We start from the raw sequence: 19,655 nt of genomic DNA on the forward strand, positions 1-19,655 counted from the left end.
GAGCGCTCTGGCGCTTCTCTTGTTCAAAAAACGGTACAGCTATTGAGCGAAACGTATTCGAATTTGTTTTGTTTCAATCATCCAACTCTGTACACCACAAACAAATCCGCTGTCACAAAGCAAACTTATTTTGTCAAGTAGTGATGAGTGGCAATTTCAAACAACGAAAGTAGCCTAAAATTAATTCGACCAAAGCAACAAATATTTTTTTTCTCTTTGTTTGGACATTTTTTTCCGTATACTAAGTAGGTACCATAGGATATATGCGGTATACTCCCTGGAGCTGTTATCCATTCGAGTTCGCACTTAAGGTGATGTGCACAAGATATTTCTAAGGTGATGTGCACAAGATATTTCTAAGGTGATGTGCACAAGATATGTCTAAGGTGATGTGCACAAGATATGTCTAGGCCTATGTCTTGTGGAGGCAAAATCACATATGTTTTCAAACGGCAAAGTGGTGACAAGTTTTGTCGACAGGAAAAAAACTTTGTCGATCAGCGTCTCTTTGGTGTATTTGGGGACCGCAAGGTCATGTTATTTTGTTTAGTATTTAATCAGTCATGCGTGACACGTAAATGCTACGGTTGAATGAACACAAATGTTGCGTTTTGCAAGTTTTCTGTTGTGTTGCAGTTGTTAAGTGGAAAACCTGAAACTGCAATATGCAGTAATGATGGAAAATTATTATACACTGTCTGTATGTGAAATTATAAACCAGGCATCCACAGAAGAATACTGATTGAAGACATGAATTATGTCAATGAACTTTTCACATGCCTGTATTTCAACTGAAATATACAGTTCTTCTGTTAGTGCTGATGGTTATGATGTAACTAACTTAATTTCAAATGAAGATGATCTACGAACCAAGGTTGGAATAGTTTAACATTAAATTCTGTGTGCTTTGATTAGTATTTAAGCTGACATATATGTTTTCAGGGCTTCCAAGCAGAAAGATTTTCCAAAGTTCCTGTGTATGTAGCTATTGAATTTCCAATTCCAATTCAGTTAAAGAAAGTAGTAATAAAACCCCTCATTGGCCAACAGTGTGCCAAATTACTAAGACTCCAATCATCTAGAAATGTCTTGTAAGTCTATATTCATCTAAAAGATATAATGGATGGCCTTTTTCTTACTTTATATTTCAGAAAAAGCAAGGATAAAATGGAACGACTGAGTGAAATCAAGTACAATCTTGCCAATGTAACTTTAGAAGAACAAACTAGCATTACTTTTTTGAATGAAAGCTACAGAAGCCATCGACAATTAACAAACTTACCTAACAAAACTGAAGAAAAGAATAAAACTGTGATAATGCAAGGAAAGCCTTCCAATGTTACTGCAATTAAAATAGGCATATTACAAATGCTCAGGGGAAGTGTAGCATCCATTTGTTCAATTGATGTATGGGGTTCTCCCTCATTCAGATGTGACAAAAAGTCAAGTTCCAATGTCATTACAAAATGGATGCACATGATCAAAGAAATCAACTCAAACTTCTGTGCACACACCAGCCAATTACCAATAAAAAATTGTGCACACTCCAATTGGGAGAACCATACATTGATAAAGAAAGTTGCTACAGACAATGAGAAGGCAACATGCAGTTCAATACCAGACCAGTTTCTCGATCCAATTGTTTGCACTCTAATAAAAAACCCGGTTTTGTTGCCAAGTGGGCACACTGTTGATCAGAGAACGTTGGACAAACATGTCAAATCCCAAGCAGAATTGGGACAAGCTCCTTCAGATCCTTTTACTGGCATAGTTTTTACGGAGAAGCAAAAACCTGTTCCAAATGTTCAGCTCAAATTGTTGTTGGACAAACACGCACTAGAAAATTATCATGAAACTTCTAAAAATGATCATGAAACTTCTAGAAATGATCATGATGACAAAGTTCCAGACAACAAAGTCAACAGAAAACGGTCACTGGATAGTGACAATGTTAGTAACAAAAAATATAGAAAATTTGAGTTCCAAGAAGGTAGCACAAACACTTCAGATGACCCAGTTACTAGCAGTTTGGAAAACTCATTGTTTACTGCACGTCTACGGAGTGCTAACTATAGAATGGTCCAATTAAACAACTGTGACAAACCAAATAGCATATATTGCGCAAAATGTAATATATTCCTGTCATCCGCTATTGTTCAATATTGTCTGCCTTGTAAACATTGCCTATGTAGACAATGTTGTACCTACCTGAATAAAAAATCATGGAATGAACTTTGCCACTGTCCACACTGCCTAAGTTCATTTGTAAAAAATCAAGTGTATAGAAAATTTGTTTAAAGATTCTAGTGCAATTTATTTGCAGAACAATAATGGTTTATATTGAAAGTGAATGAAACATTGCACTTGGAAATGAGCAATAAAGAAGTATGGTCATGAACTTGAATGTTGTTTTTCCTTTACATATGTCATGGCAAGATGGTCAGACACTCTGGTTACTGTGAAAAAACGCCGGTCATTTTTGATGTTCGTCCTAGATTCTTGATAATATTGTTTCAATTGATCCATTGCTTCATCCTCCAACTGGAACCATAATGTGCATTTATGTTAATTTATTTTGCTTCTAAAAGAAATAAAAAAATCTACCTGAATTAAAACCAGTGTTTTTTTGCTGTTTTTTTCTGCCCGTTCACAACTTAATTGTTCGCTTTCAACAATGTCAATAAATGAGGGTGATTGACAAACAGAAGTTGGGACTTTTTGTGACTCAAATGATGTAGTGCCATCAAACTGAAACTGGTGCCAAGGCCTGAAAAAAAATAATGATAACATAAAAATATGTATATTTTACTGCATAAACATGGTATGGATATGACAGAAGGAATTAGTGATGTTCCCAGTTCCAAATTATCCGGCCCGGCTGGGTCTGGATAGTTATCAATCAAATCCGGCTGGATAATTTGGATCCAGCAGTTTGTTAACACCGATTCGTGTATTTCATCGGTATGGCAAAAATGTTTGATTACCAAACAGAATGCTATGTTAAGGTTAGCTTATCATGAGTGGAACAAATCAATGTGGGCATTTATTAATATTGTATAACTTGTCACGAAAAACCTTAATAACAAACAACAGAAAAATCAGAAGTCGGCGAGTATCACCCAACTATCCGGTAAAATTAAGTGTATTATCTGGCCGGGTCCGGGTATTGAAAATTGGTCAATATCCGGCCGGGTCCAGGTACCCGGATCCGGCGCAAGACATCACTAGAAGGAATGTATTTTACCCAGGGGTTGAACGTATTGTAGTGGGTGACTTCACAGGAGAGATGGCCTTCACTTCCTCAGTAGTTTCCCAAATGGAGGCAGTATGTATGGGGGTTCTTCAAATTGTTAAAAATTAAATCAGAATATGATGAAAAATGCAATATACTGCTACACTGGATTGCAGATACAATATATACAAACACCCACAAAATATGTGTTTACTTCTTTAAATTGAAAATTTTGTTACTATTAACAAATATATCAAACGTACAATGTGAGTTTTCATGGTTTACACACCAGACCAAGGGTCACCAAACTACAGCCTGCTAGACTTGGGAACACACAAAAAAATAAAAATCATAGTTTACACTGCAGTGTGTCATATAAATCCTATTTTTTACTAACATTTTAGGCACTTGGTTGAAATCTTGCTTTTTTGACAATGAAACTAGGGATTACTACAATGGACCACTTTTGTTAAAAAATTCTTGAACAGCATCCTAGGTCACTACTCACATACATATATGTCCCTTCGTAAAAAAAGATTGGTGACCCTTGCACTAGCTAGATCTAAGAACTATATTTACATTTTGGTGACAATTAATATTTTTTACTTTTCCGTATTGTCAAATGATACATTTCTTAATTTACAATAAACTTCACCTCACAGGTATTCCCCATGGATTTGAAGTTGGTTTGGTAGGTGATACAACCTCATTAACATGTTCCACCAACTCTTTTTCTCTTAACCTGCGTTTTTCTTTCTGAGAAAGTTTTTTATTTCGGACTGTTATTGGTGTCCCGGAAAATCCTTTACTGATATTAGCTTTTTCACTTGGGTTATTTGCTAACGATGGAAAATCACTTGAATATGTTTCGTTTTCCATCACAACATGTTCTTTTTTGCTTGCTTGGAAATTCTTTTGAGGCCATTTTAATGAATCTTTTTTTTCATCTTTGCTTTCAGGTGACACTGGTTGTAAATCCTCCTTTGGTTTTGTCTTTTTGCTTTCAGGAATTTGATGTTCCTTACTTACATTTTCATCAGACTCCTGTATGGCCTGGGGGGTTATTAATATTTTTTCCAGCATCACTTCATCAGCAGATTTTGTCTCTGGGTGCAGTAAATCAGAAAGCATGACTCCAAACATCTTGTGACCTAACCTCTTGGCTTTTGAAGAGCTTGTGGTTAAGCTTTGTTTTCTACGTTTAGGTGAAGTATTGACATGCATTCTAGATAATGCAGGGTTAAGGTCATCAGCAAAACTAACCAGATCTTCAGGTGGATGCTTTGGGATGTAATTAATCACAGGTAAAGTATCTGTACATGCAATGACCCTGTTGTAAGGGTGTGGTATGTTTGATCTAAAAGCAAATATGATCAAATAAGTAAAGATTTACAATTTCAAACATAAAGGTAACTACAAAAGTTATTAATTTTAAAGGCCTTAATTTCAAAATAAATCTGAAACTGCCACTTTAATCTGCTTTAGGAAAAACAACACTTTGTGTGAATTTAATTTTAGTGAAACACACAATGAAAAATTGCAAATAGAATGGTGCAATTTACCTGTACACTTTTTCTAGTTCATCGAATACCTCAGGTTCAGCAGCATGAAATGCGGCAGTGTGAAGTAAAGAAGCCAAGTTTTGACAAGAGAATTGCAAGCAAGAATCATATAACTGTTTGCTGTTAAATGCTTGCGCTACTTCAATGACTGCAATCACATTCTTCAATGTCAATAAAGGTACAATCTGGACATACAAATGTAACTAGTCTTGTTTTTATGATAGTTTATACTGCTGTTACCTGCACTTCAGCAACCTGCTTAAGTCTATCCATTAACAGTAAGTCGGCTGCTGCAAGAACTTCGCAAAGACTCTCAATTGATGTAGCACCTCGCAATGAAGTTGGTAAATCAGTGTAAGCAAAGTCAAGAACATGACTGAAAACATCAGATGGCACTGGTACCTAATAGATCAAATAAATATAGGAAGAATGTATTACAATTAAACCATTTAATCAGTTATAAATATTGCTATGTTTATATGGTCTCGTATAAAAGCAGAGACAAAATGATTTGGTTGCTTGTTACAGCTGTTTGTTCAATTAAAGTTGAATACTTTGTTCCAGATATTTGTCCTATCACATTTATTTTAGTGAATCCTTTTAAACTGTCAATATTTTATTGTATATGGCAATGGTTTTTGTTCAACTGCCAAAGTCTACCACAGCATTCGTGTTTAGTTCAAAAACAAAGTGAAATGCACCACGACCAACTAAACCCCAGTGAAATCCAACATTTTTACAGTAGCATATATACCTTTAAAAGAGCTTGTTTCCCCTGATCCAATGTTGTAGACTCCATCCAGGGTGATAACAACATCCCTTGGAAGTAAGGTACCCTTGCAGAGAGGACACACTTATGGGCCTGAAAGGTTTTTCCATCATCACACTCAATATTACAGTCAAAAAGTGAAGTGTGCAAAGTTCTGTGCAAAGAAAATGGTTGCAAAGTAACAGTTTTCAGAAGTTTTCCTTCATATGATTGGACTTTATCAAAAGCCTCTTTTGTGCCAGACACACCAAACTTTGCTGCAGTTTTTTGAAGCAAATCAAGGCCAACAATACAGGATTCTTTTTTCTTTCTTTTTGAATCCTTTGTATTAATATCGGTGTCAAATATTTCATGTTCCTGCCAATAAACCTTGGGTAATCCATCAACCATCAAGTTTTCATCGCTGACCTGTCCATGTTGTAACATTTCACAAGTACCAGTATAAAGCAGTTGCAACAGGTTGTACACAATCTTGGGATGAACATTTTCAATGGCAATGTCATGCAAATGTTCATGGTTTTCAGTGATTAACCTGAAGAGCAGAGGTGACCGAGATGCAAGGATAAATGAATGGACAGGGTGTATGACATCCTGCTTTCCTTTTCTTTTTACACACACAGTTATGTCATGAAGCAGATCACTTGTGTCAGCATCTTTTAGTAATGTACTCAAGTTTTGTGAAATGCTGACACCTTCTACCACTGGAACCTTTTGAGAAAAAAATAACGGGTAAAATGTTACAAGGAACAGTTGTGAGCTACATAGTGTAAACCTTGTAGGTTATTGGAATGAAATCATGTTACCTATCACACTAATTGAATTGGTTTAATTTTTAACTATTTTATTATTTATTGCTAAAGATTTTAAAAATATTTTCTACCTGGGTAATAAAATTTCTTGGATCAGATTGAAGGACAGCAGCATTACGCCCTTTGGGGCCTAACACTGCAGTGTGCGTGCGAAAAGCACATGGAACTTGTTCAAGGTTAAAAGTTTGAGAAGAATCAGATTCTAGTAACTCCAAACTGCTGAAAAATTCCTGATAAAAATATCACAATTATTACAAAAATCCATTGAAGGTGTATAACATTTCTAAAGTTTCATGTTACCTGCTTATGCAATGAGTGACTTTTCCTAACTTTTGCAGGATACCATGCAGCAAATTGACCAAAGAATACAGTCCCATCAACTGACACAAACATGACATTGTTACCATGACTACTAATGGCAACATCAGTTATCCATCGCAACTGCAATTAATAGCATTTACCATTCATGTTTATCAGAAACCATCATAAAGTTGTTCAATAATTACATTTAGTTGTTCAATAATTACACTTAAATAGTTTTGAAAATAAAACATGTTATTACCTGCTTTTGGCCCAAACTGCAACGGTCAATAGTAGAATGTTGCGATGACCAACAAATTACATCTCCAGATTTCTTCAAAATAATAATCCTACAATCCCTGTCTTCTTTGTGTCTTGTGTCTTCTCTTAAAGCTTTGCCATGTACTGACAACTTAAACTGCAAAAGTAATGTTTTAGTTTTCGCAGTAAAAAAAATCAGTGCTCAGTTTAAAGACAATTTAACCTGATTGAGGACAGATGAATCCATATTCCCTCCACCAACTTGCACTTTAATAACATCCATGTGCTTAGTGACAATTTTCCGAACAGTAAATTTATGAAGGAGAAAAATGGATCCCTGAAAGGTCATAAAAATGTGCAATTGTTTTTGTACAGATTTACTACAAGTACCTACCTGGGATGTTGCAACTACTATAGCAGCATCACTGGAGTCAACTGATATGATTTTGCTTTCCTCTTTAAAAATACTGGAAACTTGACGTGGAGTAGTGATAAACAAATCCCCTTTTGCATGACCTGACAAACAGGTATATACATACATTTATATGTTGATAAAAACATGAATTTAAGATGTTTTTATTTTGTAATTATCACATACAACAACAATCACAAGTACAGTATACCTACATGACACATCATTGACAGGAACACAAGCAAGGATAAAGGCAACACACTCTAATTACAAAATCAGTGGAACGTTTACCTAATTGCCCTGCATTGGTTCCACAGGTAAAGAGGGATGTGTTTGTCCAGATTGCAGTGTGACAAGATCCAGCAGCACAACCTACAATAAACTGGTCACGAGGAGTAATCAACTTAACAGGAACTAAGACGTTGTTTGGTGGAGGGTTGAGTCCAAGTGATCTTGTTTGGTTCATTCCACACACAAAAACCTTGTGATTCAAAATATATGAAACAAAATGTAAAATTTCATAACAGCAAAATTGAATACCTGCCCATCATCACTAACAAACACAGAGTGATCAACAGCAGCTGCAACTTGGATGATTTTGAAGTTTCTTGAAAGTGTTTCAATTAGCTGGGGATTAATAAAGGTGTCTTCTTGGCCAATGCCAAGTCGTCCACCCCTTCCATTACCACAAGCATATACCAGGCCATCATAGGTAAGAACCAAAGTATGAAACTTGCACAATGCAACCTAATGAGCAATGCAACAATAATAGCTCAGTTGTGCTAATGTTGGGTAAAAATATAGCGTTATATTTGTACATAAGCTTCACTAGGATTGTCCACATGGTTCAGCATGAACGTTTTAAACATAAGACTATCATATTGGTGCCAAAGCCATTTTATTTTCATGTTATCTGTTTATCCAGTAGCTGTTATTTTTTGTGCAAAATAAGAATTATTTGATTTAATATGTGTAGAATTTCAGAAAATGGATAGGGATAGAACAGAAGTGTGTCACTTCAGGTCATGTGAGTGCACTTCAACATACTTAGTGTACCAATGTTTTACAGTGCTGGACTCATATCTCCAATAAATAGGTTTAAATATTTTAGTTGAAAATATTACAAAGATAAGACGAAAAGCAGTTTATAGCAAGACTTACATCATTGAATGCAAACAAAATGAAATAAAAAAGAAACCTTTCAAATGCCACACAAAATCTGATTATTTATTGAGTAAATACAAAACTTACTTGTTGAATGGACATCTTCTTTCTTGCAAAAAACTCTACAATCTCTGGAACTTTCCTACTCTTCTGACTGCCATGAATAAGTGTCATGTTTTCATTTATACCCCATGTGTATAAGTCAGTTGGATCAGTTTTACGCAAATCATTCCATCTGCACAAAAAATCAACACTCAGTTGCAAAAGGCCAGTATTGGGAAAAAAATATCACCATAATTTTAATGCCTACATAAAACTTACTGAGATATTTCGACATTGCTATTTCTGTTAACATTAGGCTCACGAAACCAGGGTGCCACATCTTTTGCTATAAAGGACAAAACGTTGCAGCCATCTTTATCTTCCAGCCATATTGATGCATTATTCTGCAATAAAGTTTACAAATCAAACAACTTCTGGTTCCCATATCAATATTCATTCATAAAACCAAAACAAATTTCTTTGTTATAAAATTTTTTGTAGATACGATGTTTAATTGAAACCAATTTGATTGGTTATGTGAGTAGTAGATACCTGTAGCAGTGCAACAGCACATCCAACACGGCCATAGTATATTGCCCGATGTAATGCAGTCCACCCAGACTCCCAATCTCTGTAATTTACAACCTCAGTAGTTGCTAATGAACCATTGGCATTCAAGAGAAGCCAGTTTAAAACATCAGTCTTTCCACATGATGCAGCAACATGGAGAGGGGTCAGTCCACTGCTGTCCGCTCGATGTACAGCATTGCAACAATGCCCATGTACATATTCTGTATGTAAAACCAACACACTTAAAAGATAATTTTTAATTTTTAATTTCTTTTTAACATTATATACCACTGCCCCACAAAGATTCCCCATGTACACACCGCAACAGTGGTGGCATTCAGGGAGTTCATGCAAGCCCCAGAATTTGTGGGCACGTTCAAAAAATTTGCAAACCGGTAGTTAAACATGGCAATGCTGCATATATTCTGGGAGCTGCATACAGATGGGCGGATGGCCACTGCTTCAGTCTACAAGATATCATCAGCCCATGCAGCTCACAGAATTTATATTATTGGCTCCAAGTTTAGATATATACTGCTTTCATTGGTGCCATTTTTTTCTAAACCCATTCCGAAAAAATGTTAATGTCAACAATCCACTGTTCTTCATCATAGTGATAGTTTACACACAATATGTGTTTGAATGATGCAGATGCATAAATTGGGAACAGTCATTGTGTTTAACTTAGGTCAAACTTTATCCGCCTTGGGTAAAAAAACAGGGCATTTTACCTTTCACTTGATGCAGAGTTCCTCGGAGAATAACGGAATTCAAATTATTGACACATTCAATAAATGTGCAATTAGGTAAACAACTCTCGTCGTAGCGGGCCATGGAGATAAACTATATACAACTCACAGCAACAATACATCGCACATTTTTTACTTTCCAACGTGTCTGTATTTATTTATGGTGTGCACTACCGGCAAAGCCATTCAACCGTGGCAAATTGACGTCGTCATCTTTTTTCACCTGGACTCGTCTCCAAGCTGATAGTACAAACTTATGATGAATGAACGTAGTTTTATTGAGATTATACAGCTTCGATCAATAACACTAAAAACAAAAGATTGCACTTGAAACGAAAATTCAAATATAGGTTTGAAAAAAATCACGAAAATCTCCGTAAGTTTTGTGCTTGAATCGGACAGAAAGCGCACGTTATATGTTGTGAACTTATTGCTACTTCATGACTTTATGCTCATACAATCATAAGGAAAACAGCCACATAATTTGGGAAAGATGATTCCATTAACTGGAACTGGCCGCTTCGCCGCTCTGAGCACTTGTTTCATTGGGTGCTTCGGGTTTGCTTGCTGTGACAGATACGTTTTTGAAGTGTAAATATTGAACAATGTTTACTTTTGTTATCACACAACAATGAACGGTAAACTCCCTATTATGGGAATTTGGTTTTACAAACAAGAATAAAAAAACGATTTTTAGGTCTGACCTTTTTCTTCCGCTTCTTCTTTAGCAGTAAGATCGGCACGGAAGAAAATTCTGGCACTGGTCAATGAGTAATACAACAAATCGAATTCCTTTGTAAGAAAAAAGAAAAGCATATTTAAACACATAGACGAATGCCCCAAATAGAAGCGGTATTTCAATCGAATCCACTTTTAATACAGCATCCACTATGACGATGGCTACATATGGTACAATTAACATGAAAAGCGGGCAAACTTTGAAGTGTATTTTAGCAGTAGTCTACTAAGTCAGACTTGGACAATCAGATTTTTCTAATTAGAAATGTAATTAGAGCTACTTGTTTTTGAAATAAAATCATAGGTGCTGCACCAAGATTGATTCAATTTGTGCTGATGTACAAAAGCTGTTAGACAAAGTAGCAATTTCAGTAAAACCGAAATTTAACTGGAATTACCGAACTTTTGTTCTAATTTGTCAAACTAAACTATTCGAATTATCTAGCTGTCCCAAGTCTAAATGTAAACCCACAATTAAGGCAGATTTAAGTAACTAAATTCCAGATACAAACCCTTTGATAAATTCCGATCCGTTTGAGGGCGAGAGCTCGTGTTTGCAACAATTTTTCGTCTTCTCCTCCCTTTCCTTGTTTCTGAGTGGTTTGTTGTTGGGCCTTGACGTCACTCTCGTATTTGCGACGTACACTCTGAAACCAGTGAAGCGAATCGAATTCGGAATACTGGTCGACCAGCTTGAGAATGTACGCAAGGCCTGCAAAAGAAACTTGTTGCATTTTGGCTCTCTTTTTCCCGCCAAAAAAACAAAATTTTTACTGTTTGTTGCATGAACTGGAGGCGTCGGAACCCATACTTGTTTAATTTCAACATCTGCGATAGAATATCATAGACATTTACCTATTGCAAACCCGTCGTCGGTAAAAGCAGCGCCAACTTTGTTTTTCTTGTTCATCTTCTCCTTGCAACTAATCACATGTTCAACGAAGTTGATAGTCTGCAAAACAATGTACACTAATAAGGGAATCTAAAACGTGATTTGTTTACCAACTGCATAATTCCCAAAGGATGAAATTCGGATTTTAAATTATTTTATATTCACAGGTGCATCACATGCATGTGTATGAAATTGAAAAGAATGCGGCATTACTTTTGTGAGTTGAACGCTACAACTTACCAGGGCTGGAATGATGACATAGAAATTGCGAAGATGCATGTTTTTGGAACTACGAAACTCAGGCGCAAATACAGAAACAAGCATTCGGAGATAATCTGAACCTTCAGCGGAATTTTTTGCCAAACTTCCAATCACTGCATCGATATGAGAGAAGGCGGAATTTACCTACAAAATATTATCACAATGTTGAATAAGTTATGGAAACGCTATGGTTGCATCCCACAATCATAATAAATGACCCGCAAAAAAACGTATTAAAACGTATTAGATCGTACTTCAGGGCTGATGTTATCGGCCGTTGCCAATTCCTCGAAATTCACGATGTCTTCCACATCTGGAACGAATCGAATAGCGTTGCTGCAGCAATGCAACCCGCCCGACCTCACCATGCGAATGTAACCCATCGCGTTGCCTACAATACAGAGCAAAGCAGACATTAGTCATTCTGTTTTCTCTACCCGCAAAGGTCTTTGGGAATAGATGTTGAATAGAAACTGTAAAAGGTAAACGCACCAATATGCGAGATGAGCAAACGAAATTGGTCGAGGTAACTGCTTCCATCGGACGACAAACCGAGTTTGCGAATTCCTCTGTTGAATTTATCGGCGCGGTCATAAGGGTAGAGCTGGTTAAGTGCTTCACGGTTTTCGCGAAAATCCCGTATGTCCTGTGAAGCAACACCAATAAACATAAAGTAACGCAAAAGCTAAGGAATAAAACATATGTTGATAATCTGATTATAGAAACACCCATTGTACCTTAACCAGACGAGACTTAATGTGTTCGTCGAAAAGGAACTGAGAAAAGATGTAGAACTTCTTCTTGAGAAACTGGAACGTGAAGTTTACCTAAACCGGTCCAAACACAATGTTAACTTCCTTAAAACAGAATGACATGAAACAGCAAAGTGAAAGAGAACTTAAAAAGCAAATGATATCAATTAAGAAATGTTTCTTACAGTGGTGTTCATAATGCCTGTCCCGTGAGTCCGAATCGAGTTGGCGATGTGACGTATGTTGATTGTGTTGAGATGTTTGTTGTTACTCGAACGTTCCACAAAAATCTACGAAACAAGAAATCACAAGTGGTTAATTTGTATTTTACATTTTATATTTCATTTAACAAGGTGTTGTAGAATAAAAAAACTAATCTGAATTTGATGGTGACAAGTTACCCTGACAGCCATGAATGCCTTTTCGACAATAATTTCAGCAATAAAGATTAAACATTTTTTTGAGAAAAATAATCCGAAATAAATTTGTTAACAATAATATTCAAACGACCCCTATCTTCAAAACATATAGAACATACAATTTTTATTTAAACGAAATCAAACCTAAAGCGTACCTGGTTGTTAAGATTGTAAAGGTACTTGGAGACAAATACATGAATGTTTCTCATGATCTCCAGGACATCCAAGCCCTGTTCCAGCTGTTGGTTTGGCAAATGAACCTAAAATCGGAGTTAACACCAAGTCAGTTCTATTTTCTGATCAAACCTTTCGTCTTAATTTATCAGGAAAACAGGTCTTGGTTTTGTGGAAGCGCTGCCTTCTACTCACTTCTTGCATTTCAAGCTGATATTTCTGAGCGGCGAGATTACGCATCTCTCCGTAAGTTTTCCAGTCGTGCAACGCTACAGTGGTAAGATTGTAGAACGTCTGGTCCAGGTAATGGGTTACGTAAGCTGCACAAAACAACAATTAGAGGGCTTAGCAACGCGGGCACCACAAACGGGAAAAGTTTCCTACGTCAGCACGGTAAATACACAGAGTAAGCAACCGCTTTTGCGCACTTCGAAGTCCTGCTTTCCAAGTTGCCGTGCAAATGCGACACGGCGACTTGGGGGAAAGTCCCCAGAAAATGGGTAGAAAGTACCCAGGGCGTGAAACCCTGTACCCAACCGCGAGTCACCCGGAGGCAACTGACTCCGGTCAAGGCAGAGAGGTGAAAACTTAGCCTGTGACAGTCTGTTGGGTGTGTTCGAAGCACAGTTATGCAGGTGACACCCTAGTGGCGTTAACTCAATGGGGCTCACTCTCGTTAGTGTGCATTTTGATACTAAGATTTATACCTTTTACATCTAAAAACGAGCCTTGAAACTTCAGAGGCTCAATCGAAAGCAGTTGGCGCAGAGATTTGATACCAACACGAAACGGGTTACGATCATCCAATTTGAGATGTGTATGCACCGACAATCGAAGGTCGTTTTCAATTTCTACAAATATAATCATTTATTACCATACTATTCATTTGGGTGCCCTCAAACTGTAAGCAGTATTAACCTTTACATATGACATCCAAAAGATTTTGTTTAATGTAACCATACACTTCATCCCGATAAGCTTGGACAAGTTGTTGTGGTGATGCCAGATGCCTGGTGTGAAGTAGACGAGGTGTTGTGTCCTCCAAGGCATCAAACATATACTGAAATGAGTGTGGTCAAATGCAGGCAAGACAACATAGTGAAAATAATAATTTATTGTTGCACATCAATTCTGTATGTTATGGAGCACAATCTGTAACATTAAGTTTTACAAAAATGCTTAACCCATACAAACTTAAAACTATCATTAGTTGTTTGGTAAACGTGTAAAAGCAAAAAAAAAGATACATTAAACACAATGCGTTTTTTAACTCCAGGTACTGGTTTCTAACAATGTAGATTATTGACGTTTGGCAACTGGAATTTGAACTCACTGACAAACGAGCAGCTTCAGCTGGGTCTGTGCAAAGACCATCCAAGTACGTTGTTAGAAGAGTTCGGTGCCAGTAAAATGAAGATTGGTCAGAAGCACGCTTGGACTGAGTTGAAATGCCACAAGTTCCTGTGATATACAATCTTTCAAGCTTTGTCAGAATGCCAAAGTATTCCTCATCTCTGATAATTTTCTAGTGAAGTTTAATTGTAAAATGTTAGATTTTACATTAGGAAGCCCCAAAACAAATACTAAAGACAAAACTTAAAATTACAGCATAAAAAGATAGAATTGACATTTTTTCATGATCATAGTAATGAAAAAACTACTAAAAATAGTGATAAAAAAAACTAAATAAACTTACGGATTGATTTGCTACAGAGAGTGCTAACTTTGTAACAGTTAACCGTTGCAGGGTGGGACTTCCTTTTACACATTTCTCAGCCAGAACCAGACCAGAGAGAATATCCAATCTCCTATCACTGTACTTTTTCTCTGCTACAGCCCTTTTCTGCAAACACATGGTTAAGTTAATACATTTAAAAACCTAAAAAACTACTTTTACCCAACTTTTCTGCCACAGTTCTGCAAAATTATCACCATCATTTTGAAACAACTACACACCAACTAAATTTACAAGGTTTGTAATAGACAAACCAATATTTTAATGTCAAATATATATATGCCACGTGACGAGTGTTTATGCAAAGTCAACACAGTCAATAGTCTTACTTTTGCTCCCTGTAAAACAAGAAGTATTTGATACTGCAGAAACTGAACAATATGTTGACTTCTCTCTGCAGTCTGGGTGGAGCAACGGTGAAAACCATCGGCAACAGCTTTAGAAAGTGCCATCATGCGACAAAGCGCAAGAACTTCGTTTTTAGTCACGGGCTTGTTTGTGTGTACGTGAAGGTTTGTCATAGTTTCCACAGTGTGACGGATGCCAAAAGCCAACCAAATTCCCTAAAAATCCATGCACATTGTTTTGAAATGCATTAAAATCTTCAAAGATACACATTGCCCAGATATACTTACTTCCATATATGTTTTCAGCTTGGTTTCCAGGTCAACAAGAGATTTATTTTGTGGTGGACCTGACAACATCTTTGATGACCAGTTGCTTACAGCCAAGTGCTGCTGTTGGCATTCTCTGAATATAAATATATCAGCATTGTACAGATACAATCTTGTAAGTAACTATGTAATATTTAAAATGAGCTACCAAGACCACTTTGCTCAGCTGGAAATGTTTAAAATTGAATGTAACCAGGACACCAAATACAGAACGGGGTTTTAGCAACTTTGGTCATACAGGGCAAATGACACGGACTCATCGTAGTCCAATAGACAGAAAACAACAACACAATTCTCATTTTAGAATTGCAATAGGTTCACCAGCTAAACTGCATGTGGCCAAAATGCTTGCTTGATGAGTTGCTGATGCCTGGTCCAATAAGTTACCAACCTTACTATGAAAATGTGTCTAACCTTGATAAGTTCTGCACTTTATTGGTAAGCCAGTTAACACGATTCTGGACAGCTTGCTCCTGCATCCGCTGGTCTACTGCCCGACTCTTGGAAGGCATATTTTGAGCAAGAAATTCATCTGGGAACCATGTTACATGACCCACCAAGCAAACACAAGGAACCTAACAAGTTATATTTTTAAACAGAAAACACATCAGTGAAAAAGCAAGAGATACAACATCCAAATTTAGCATTGTAGGTTTGAAACACTACTGTAAATACTGCTACACCCATAAATGCGAATTTTTTGCTTTCATATAAAAGCGTGGAATTTAACTTTTATGTGCAAATACATAGTCTATACTCATGATGTCAATTATCAAAGTAGTTAAAATATTTTAGTTAGGTGAATATACATTTTTGTTTTTTCATTTCTGCCCTTAAAAAAAATACCCACTCAAATCCTATTTTGTACCTTTTTTGCCATGTCCCAAATTTGCTTAAAAATTTTCTTGTCATAAGAATGGAACAGCCTGTATTGCAAAATCAACAAGGAACACAAACCAACATATTTCAGCCTGTGATCAGTTTCAGATTGGTCGCCTAAAGAAAAACACAACAAAATCTTGGAATTAAGAAAATGACGGTTCAAAACTCACCAAGTCGTGACTCGACCTGTGAAATCAAAACCTTCAGATTGTAAACAAACTCCTCAGTAAAGGTTGAGTTTTTGGACACAGGAATTCCAGAATCATCAAAATTCTGATTTAAACAAGTCTACAGAAATGTGTAAAATTATTTTGCAAATTGTTGGGTTTGCCTGCAAATGAATAATTTCCTACTTGAAACATTCTGCAGTTAATCACTGAAGACTCAAACCGAGACATGAGCTTGTCTAGAGGTTTTAACTTTGCTGCATCAACACCAAAGTTACCAGGATTATGTCCTACCTGCTGTAGCATTCTAAAAAAAGCAAACAAAAGTGTTCAATTACAAAAAAAATATTAAAATCAAATTTTTGTACTAACAGCTTATATTGTTTCCAGTGGCCTTGAAGAAATGTGTTAGAGGCAACAGCACTATCAATGGTAATCAAACATCTCATTAATTTTCCGAGGTGCTCAAACACAGCAGTAAAATGTATGTGGTTTGCATCAATCACTTTCGGCATAGTTCTGAAACAAGAATATTTTTTGAAATATAGGTATAATCATGTTATCTGGACCTTTTATTTTGAAATAAAGTGTGTAATTCACCCACTTGTTGTGCAAAGCTGCAAGTTGTTGAATAGTGTTTTTGAGAACCTCTCTACATCTCTGAAGAAAGCAGGTCAAACGCTGAAAAAGGGGCAACATTCTTCCAATTTGCACTTGACTGTCACCACCAACTTGATCTTCATTATCTTCTTCACCAACTTAATCATTAATAAATATTGATGTGTGCTTAAGACCATAACACCATTTAAGCTATTGTTGGGTAAAAATAACACATAGTCATACTCACTTCCTTCGCCATAAAAAATCAGTGGATCATAAAAGTCTTTCCAGGCTTCTTCTTCAAGAAAGTTTATTTCCATGCATAATGATGACAAGGCAATAAGAACCTTATTGAGGATTCGATTATCAGTGTGAATAAGGTTAGGCAGCGAAATTCTTTCCTCTGGACTAGTCTGCAAGATAAATTTGTATTTTGTCTTTAATAACACCAAAATACCAGTGACCACTCCAAACTACATGCATACAACATAAGATGAGATTTACAAATCAAATGCATACCTTAAAAACAACAGGACACAATGTCTTTTCCCACACAGCATGTTGTTTGCTACCAACAGTTTCTTCCAATTTTGTAAGATTTTGAGCAAACTGGTTCATGAAATTTGTGTAGTTATTAAACTGTTTTTCTCCAACATACTCTAAAGAAGTTTCGGTTAACATTATATATATATAACGGAACTAAAACTTCTTAAAGCAGCAAAAGTTAACTTACTGGCAGAGTCTTCATCCACTTTGACAGATGTGTTTTCCTGTGTCACGCTACCCATTGTTTTAAACTATGCATACGTGATATACACTCACTAAACTTTTATAACATTTGCCGAAAATGTACAAATTTCAATACAAAAACAACAATAACTTTGTCATACAAGACCAAAGCGCGAATAGTTCCCTACAGTTGCTGTGAAAGTAAATGCGCAAGTTGCAACTACAAAATTACTTTTACTTGTCCCAATGAAGCCCACGTTTGCATAAATTTCCAAGGCGGTTTTTGCAATGAAAAGTATTTTGCCCTATTATGAAATTAGTTTTTATTGCATTTACAAAAAATATTTAATTTCAAAGAAATATTCGTATTTCAATAAACCTATGGTTACCATACGGCGCTTAAGGGTGGTATGCATAAAACCCGGTTAACTTGATCCGTGCTTAACTTAAAATTGCCGTGTAGAAACTCCGCTTAACTCTTATTTCGAAGATGCAGTGCAACAAAAGTTTAAAATAGAACTTTTTACGTGTGTAGTGAATTAAATTTCAATTTTAAAATTATTTTTATTATTTTACTACAGGTGAGTTACATAATTATAATTTATTAGTTTAGGTAGTCACAGTCCAGTTTTTTGGGGGGGAATAAACAAGTTTTCTTGTATTTACAGATATGTATATCTTTGTTATTTTCCATTCTTAACAAACATTAAAAATCTTATTCTAAAATGGCTCAAAATATGTCATCCACCCCGTCCAACCCTCACAGGCCAATAGACAGTGCAGCGAAAACTTCACTGAAACTGAGCGGAGTCTGTTTGTGGATATTATCGGAGAAGATAATATCTCCATAATTGAGAACAAACGGACTGATGGGGTTGAGCCATTGGAAATTCCTTCAAGCAGAGTCTCAGCGTTTGACAATTTTTTGTTATGATTGCGACGACAATAATTTTGCTTGCATTTGTAGCCATGATAACCGGACAGGTACACCCGCTGTTCGACAAGGATGCGGAACGTGGCTCTGGTCAAGTAGAAGTTGGTGAGGTTTTACGTCCTGAGGTTTGAAAGCTTAGATTATTAAAGTATTTTATGACAGATAGTGTTAAACAGTTATCAGAGACAGGTTAAAAAAGGAAGTGATAGATGAAGTGTTTCTATATACACAGAGATTTTTATGCAAGAAATGTTACGTGGAAAAACCCGACGTCTTCCTTGTGCAGGCTACATCACCCCCAAACAACGCTGAAGGGTTTTGAAACAGTTCTGCAAGGTCTGCTCCCCGGTGCAGCGATGCTCACCTGAGAAGGGAGATGTTGGAGAAGGGGATGGTGCAGAGAGCAACCAAGAGGAGAGAGAGGTCCGGAAGGAAGAGAGAGAGAGAGGTCGGGAAGGAGGAGACAGAAAAATTCAGCTTTTGAAACAGCAGCTATAGGTTTATGAATTTTTATGTGTATTCTTGCATGAAGATGTAGCAGAGTTTTGTTAATTTGTATTTTTTTGTTAATTTATGTAGGTTCAACAAACTAAGCTCTGGTGCATTTTCACATTGGTGCATATAACAGTTCATTTACCAAATGAATTTTTTCGTATTGTAACCCTAGTGAAGTTTGTTGTTACTGTTATGTTGTTGTTTTTTGTTGTTACGCCACTAAGGTTAATTTGTCGAAAATTACTTGACCATGTTTCCTCCGTTTGAAATAAAATCAATTGAAAAAAATATATAACTTAAATATCGCCAGAAGACCCTGTACCTCTCGTCCGT

General features: G+C 36.4%; 3 protein-coding genes across 3 annotated transcripts; 1 reads left to right on the plus strand and 2 right to left on the minus strand.

The window, feature by feature from the left end:
• Positions 1-615: 615 nt before the first annotated feature.
• Positions 616-2,696, plus strand: LOC145910236 (RING finger protein 37-like). Its single transcript, XM_082997291.1, has 3 exons — positions 616-874; positions 943-1,091; positions 1,152-2,696. Exons 1-3 carry the CDS (start codon positions 758-760, stop codon positions 2,296-2,298), a joined length of 1,413 nt encoding a protein of 470 aa, XP_082853417.1. The 5' UTR covers positions 616-757; the 3' UTR covers positions 2,299-2,696.
• LOC145910235 (inhibitor of Bruton tyrosine kinase-like) lies at positions 2,392-10,000 on the minus strand. Its single transcript, XM_082997289.1, has 18 exons — positions 9,853-10,000; positions 9,104-9,342; positions 8,831-8,955; positions 8,597-8,744; positions 7,886-8,092; positions 7,637-7,826; positions 7,328-7,449; positions 7,157-7,270; positions 6,935-7,090; positions 6,673-6,813; positions 6,444-6,602; positions 5,549-6,271; positions 5,035-5,196; positions 4,795-4,979; positions 3,888-4,589; positions 3,245-3,340; positions 2,605-2,767; positions 2,392-2,541 (listed from the first exon to the last, which is right to left on the minus strand). Exons 1-18 carry the CDS (start codon positions 9,953-9,955, stop codon positions 2,392-2,394), a joined length of 3,885 nt encoding a protein of 1,294 aa, XP_082853415.1. The 5' UTR covers positions 9,956-10,000.
• Positions 10,001-10,140: 140 nt separating this feature from the next.
• Positions 10,141-18,069, minus strand: LOC145912444 (WASH complex subunit 4-like). The gene is made up of 26 exons (XM_082999904.1): positions 17,898-18,069; positions 17,684-17,823; positions 17,412-17,577; positions 17,169-17,322; positions 16,937-17,083; positions 16,751-16,871; positions 16,568-16,685; positions 16,384-16,511; positions 15,930-16,090; positions 15,477-15,591; positions 15,171-15,404; positions 14,803-14,949; positions 14,440-14,631; positions 14,025-14,166; positions 13,814-13,957; positions 13,302-13,426; positions 13,088-13,192; positions 12,699-12,803; positions 12,499-12,588; positions 12,254-12,407; positions 12,016-12,152; positions 11,741-11,905; positions 11,464-11,560; positions 11,121-11,320; positions 10,575-10,662; positions 10,141-10,437 (listed from the first exon to the last, which is right to left on the minus strand). The coding sequence occupies exons 1-26, from the start codon at positions 17,950-17,952 to the stop codon at positions 10,373-10,375; spliced, it is 3,495 nt and encodes a 1,164-aa protein (XP_082856030.1). The 5' UTR covers positions 17,953-18,069; the 3' UTR covers positions 10,141-10,372.
• Between the last annotated feature and the right edge of the window lie 1,586 nt (positions 18,070-19,655).

The sequence above is a fragment of the Ascidia mentula genome, chromosome 8 (genome assembly GCF_947561715.1).
Source record: "Ascidia mentula chromosome 8, kaAscMent1.1, whole genome shotgun sequence".
NCBI classification, from domain to species: Eukaryota; Metazoa; Chordata; class Ascidiacea; order Phlebobranchia; family Ascidiidae; genus Ascidia; species Ascidia mentula.

Bases quoted from the DNA above. Each gene is read 5' to 3' on its own strand.
- LOC145910236 (XM_082997291.1), top strand. From the start codon at position 758: ATGTCAATGAACTTTTCACATGCCTGTATTTCAACTGAAATATACAGT. The intron at 875-942 runs GTTGGAATAGTT...ATATGTTTTCAG, and splicing joins AAGATGATCTACGAACCAAG to GGCTTCCAAGCAGAAAGATT. The intron at 1,092-1,151 runs GTAAGTCTATAT...TTTATATTTCAG, and splicing joins CAATCATCTAGAAATGTCTT to AAAAAGCAAGGATAAAATGG.
- LOC145910235 (XM_082997289.1), bottom strand. From the start codon at position 9,955: ATGGCCCGCTACGACGAGAGTTGTTTACCTAATTGCACATTTATTGAA. The intron at 8,093-8,596 runs GTAAGTTTTGTA...ATTGCTCATTAG, and splicing joins AGAAGATGTCCATTCAACAA to GTTGCATTGTGCAAGTTTCA. The intron at 7,827-7,885 runs GTATTCAATTTT...TTGAATCACAAG, and splicing joins TTGTTAGTGATGATGGGCAG to GTTTTTGTGTGTGGAATGAA.
- LOC145912444 (XM_082999904.1), bottom strand. From the start codon at position 17,952: ATGGGTAGCGTGACACAGGAAAACACATCTGTCAAAGTGGATGAAGAC. The intron at 17,824-17,897 runs GTAAGTTAACTT...AAACTTCTTTAG, and splicing joins AGTGGATGAAGACTCTGCCA to AGTATGTTGGAGAAAAACAG. The intron at 16,512-16,567 runs GTGAGTTTTGAA...GTTTTTCTTTAG, and splicing joins ACAGGTCGAGTCACGACTTG to GCGACCAATCTGAAACTGAT.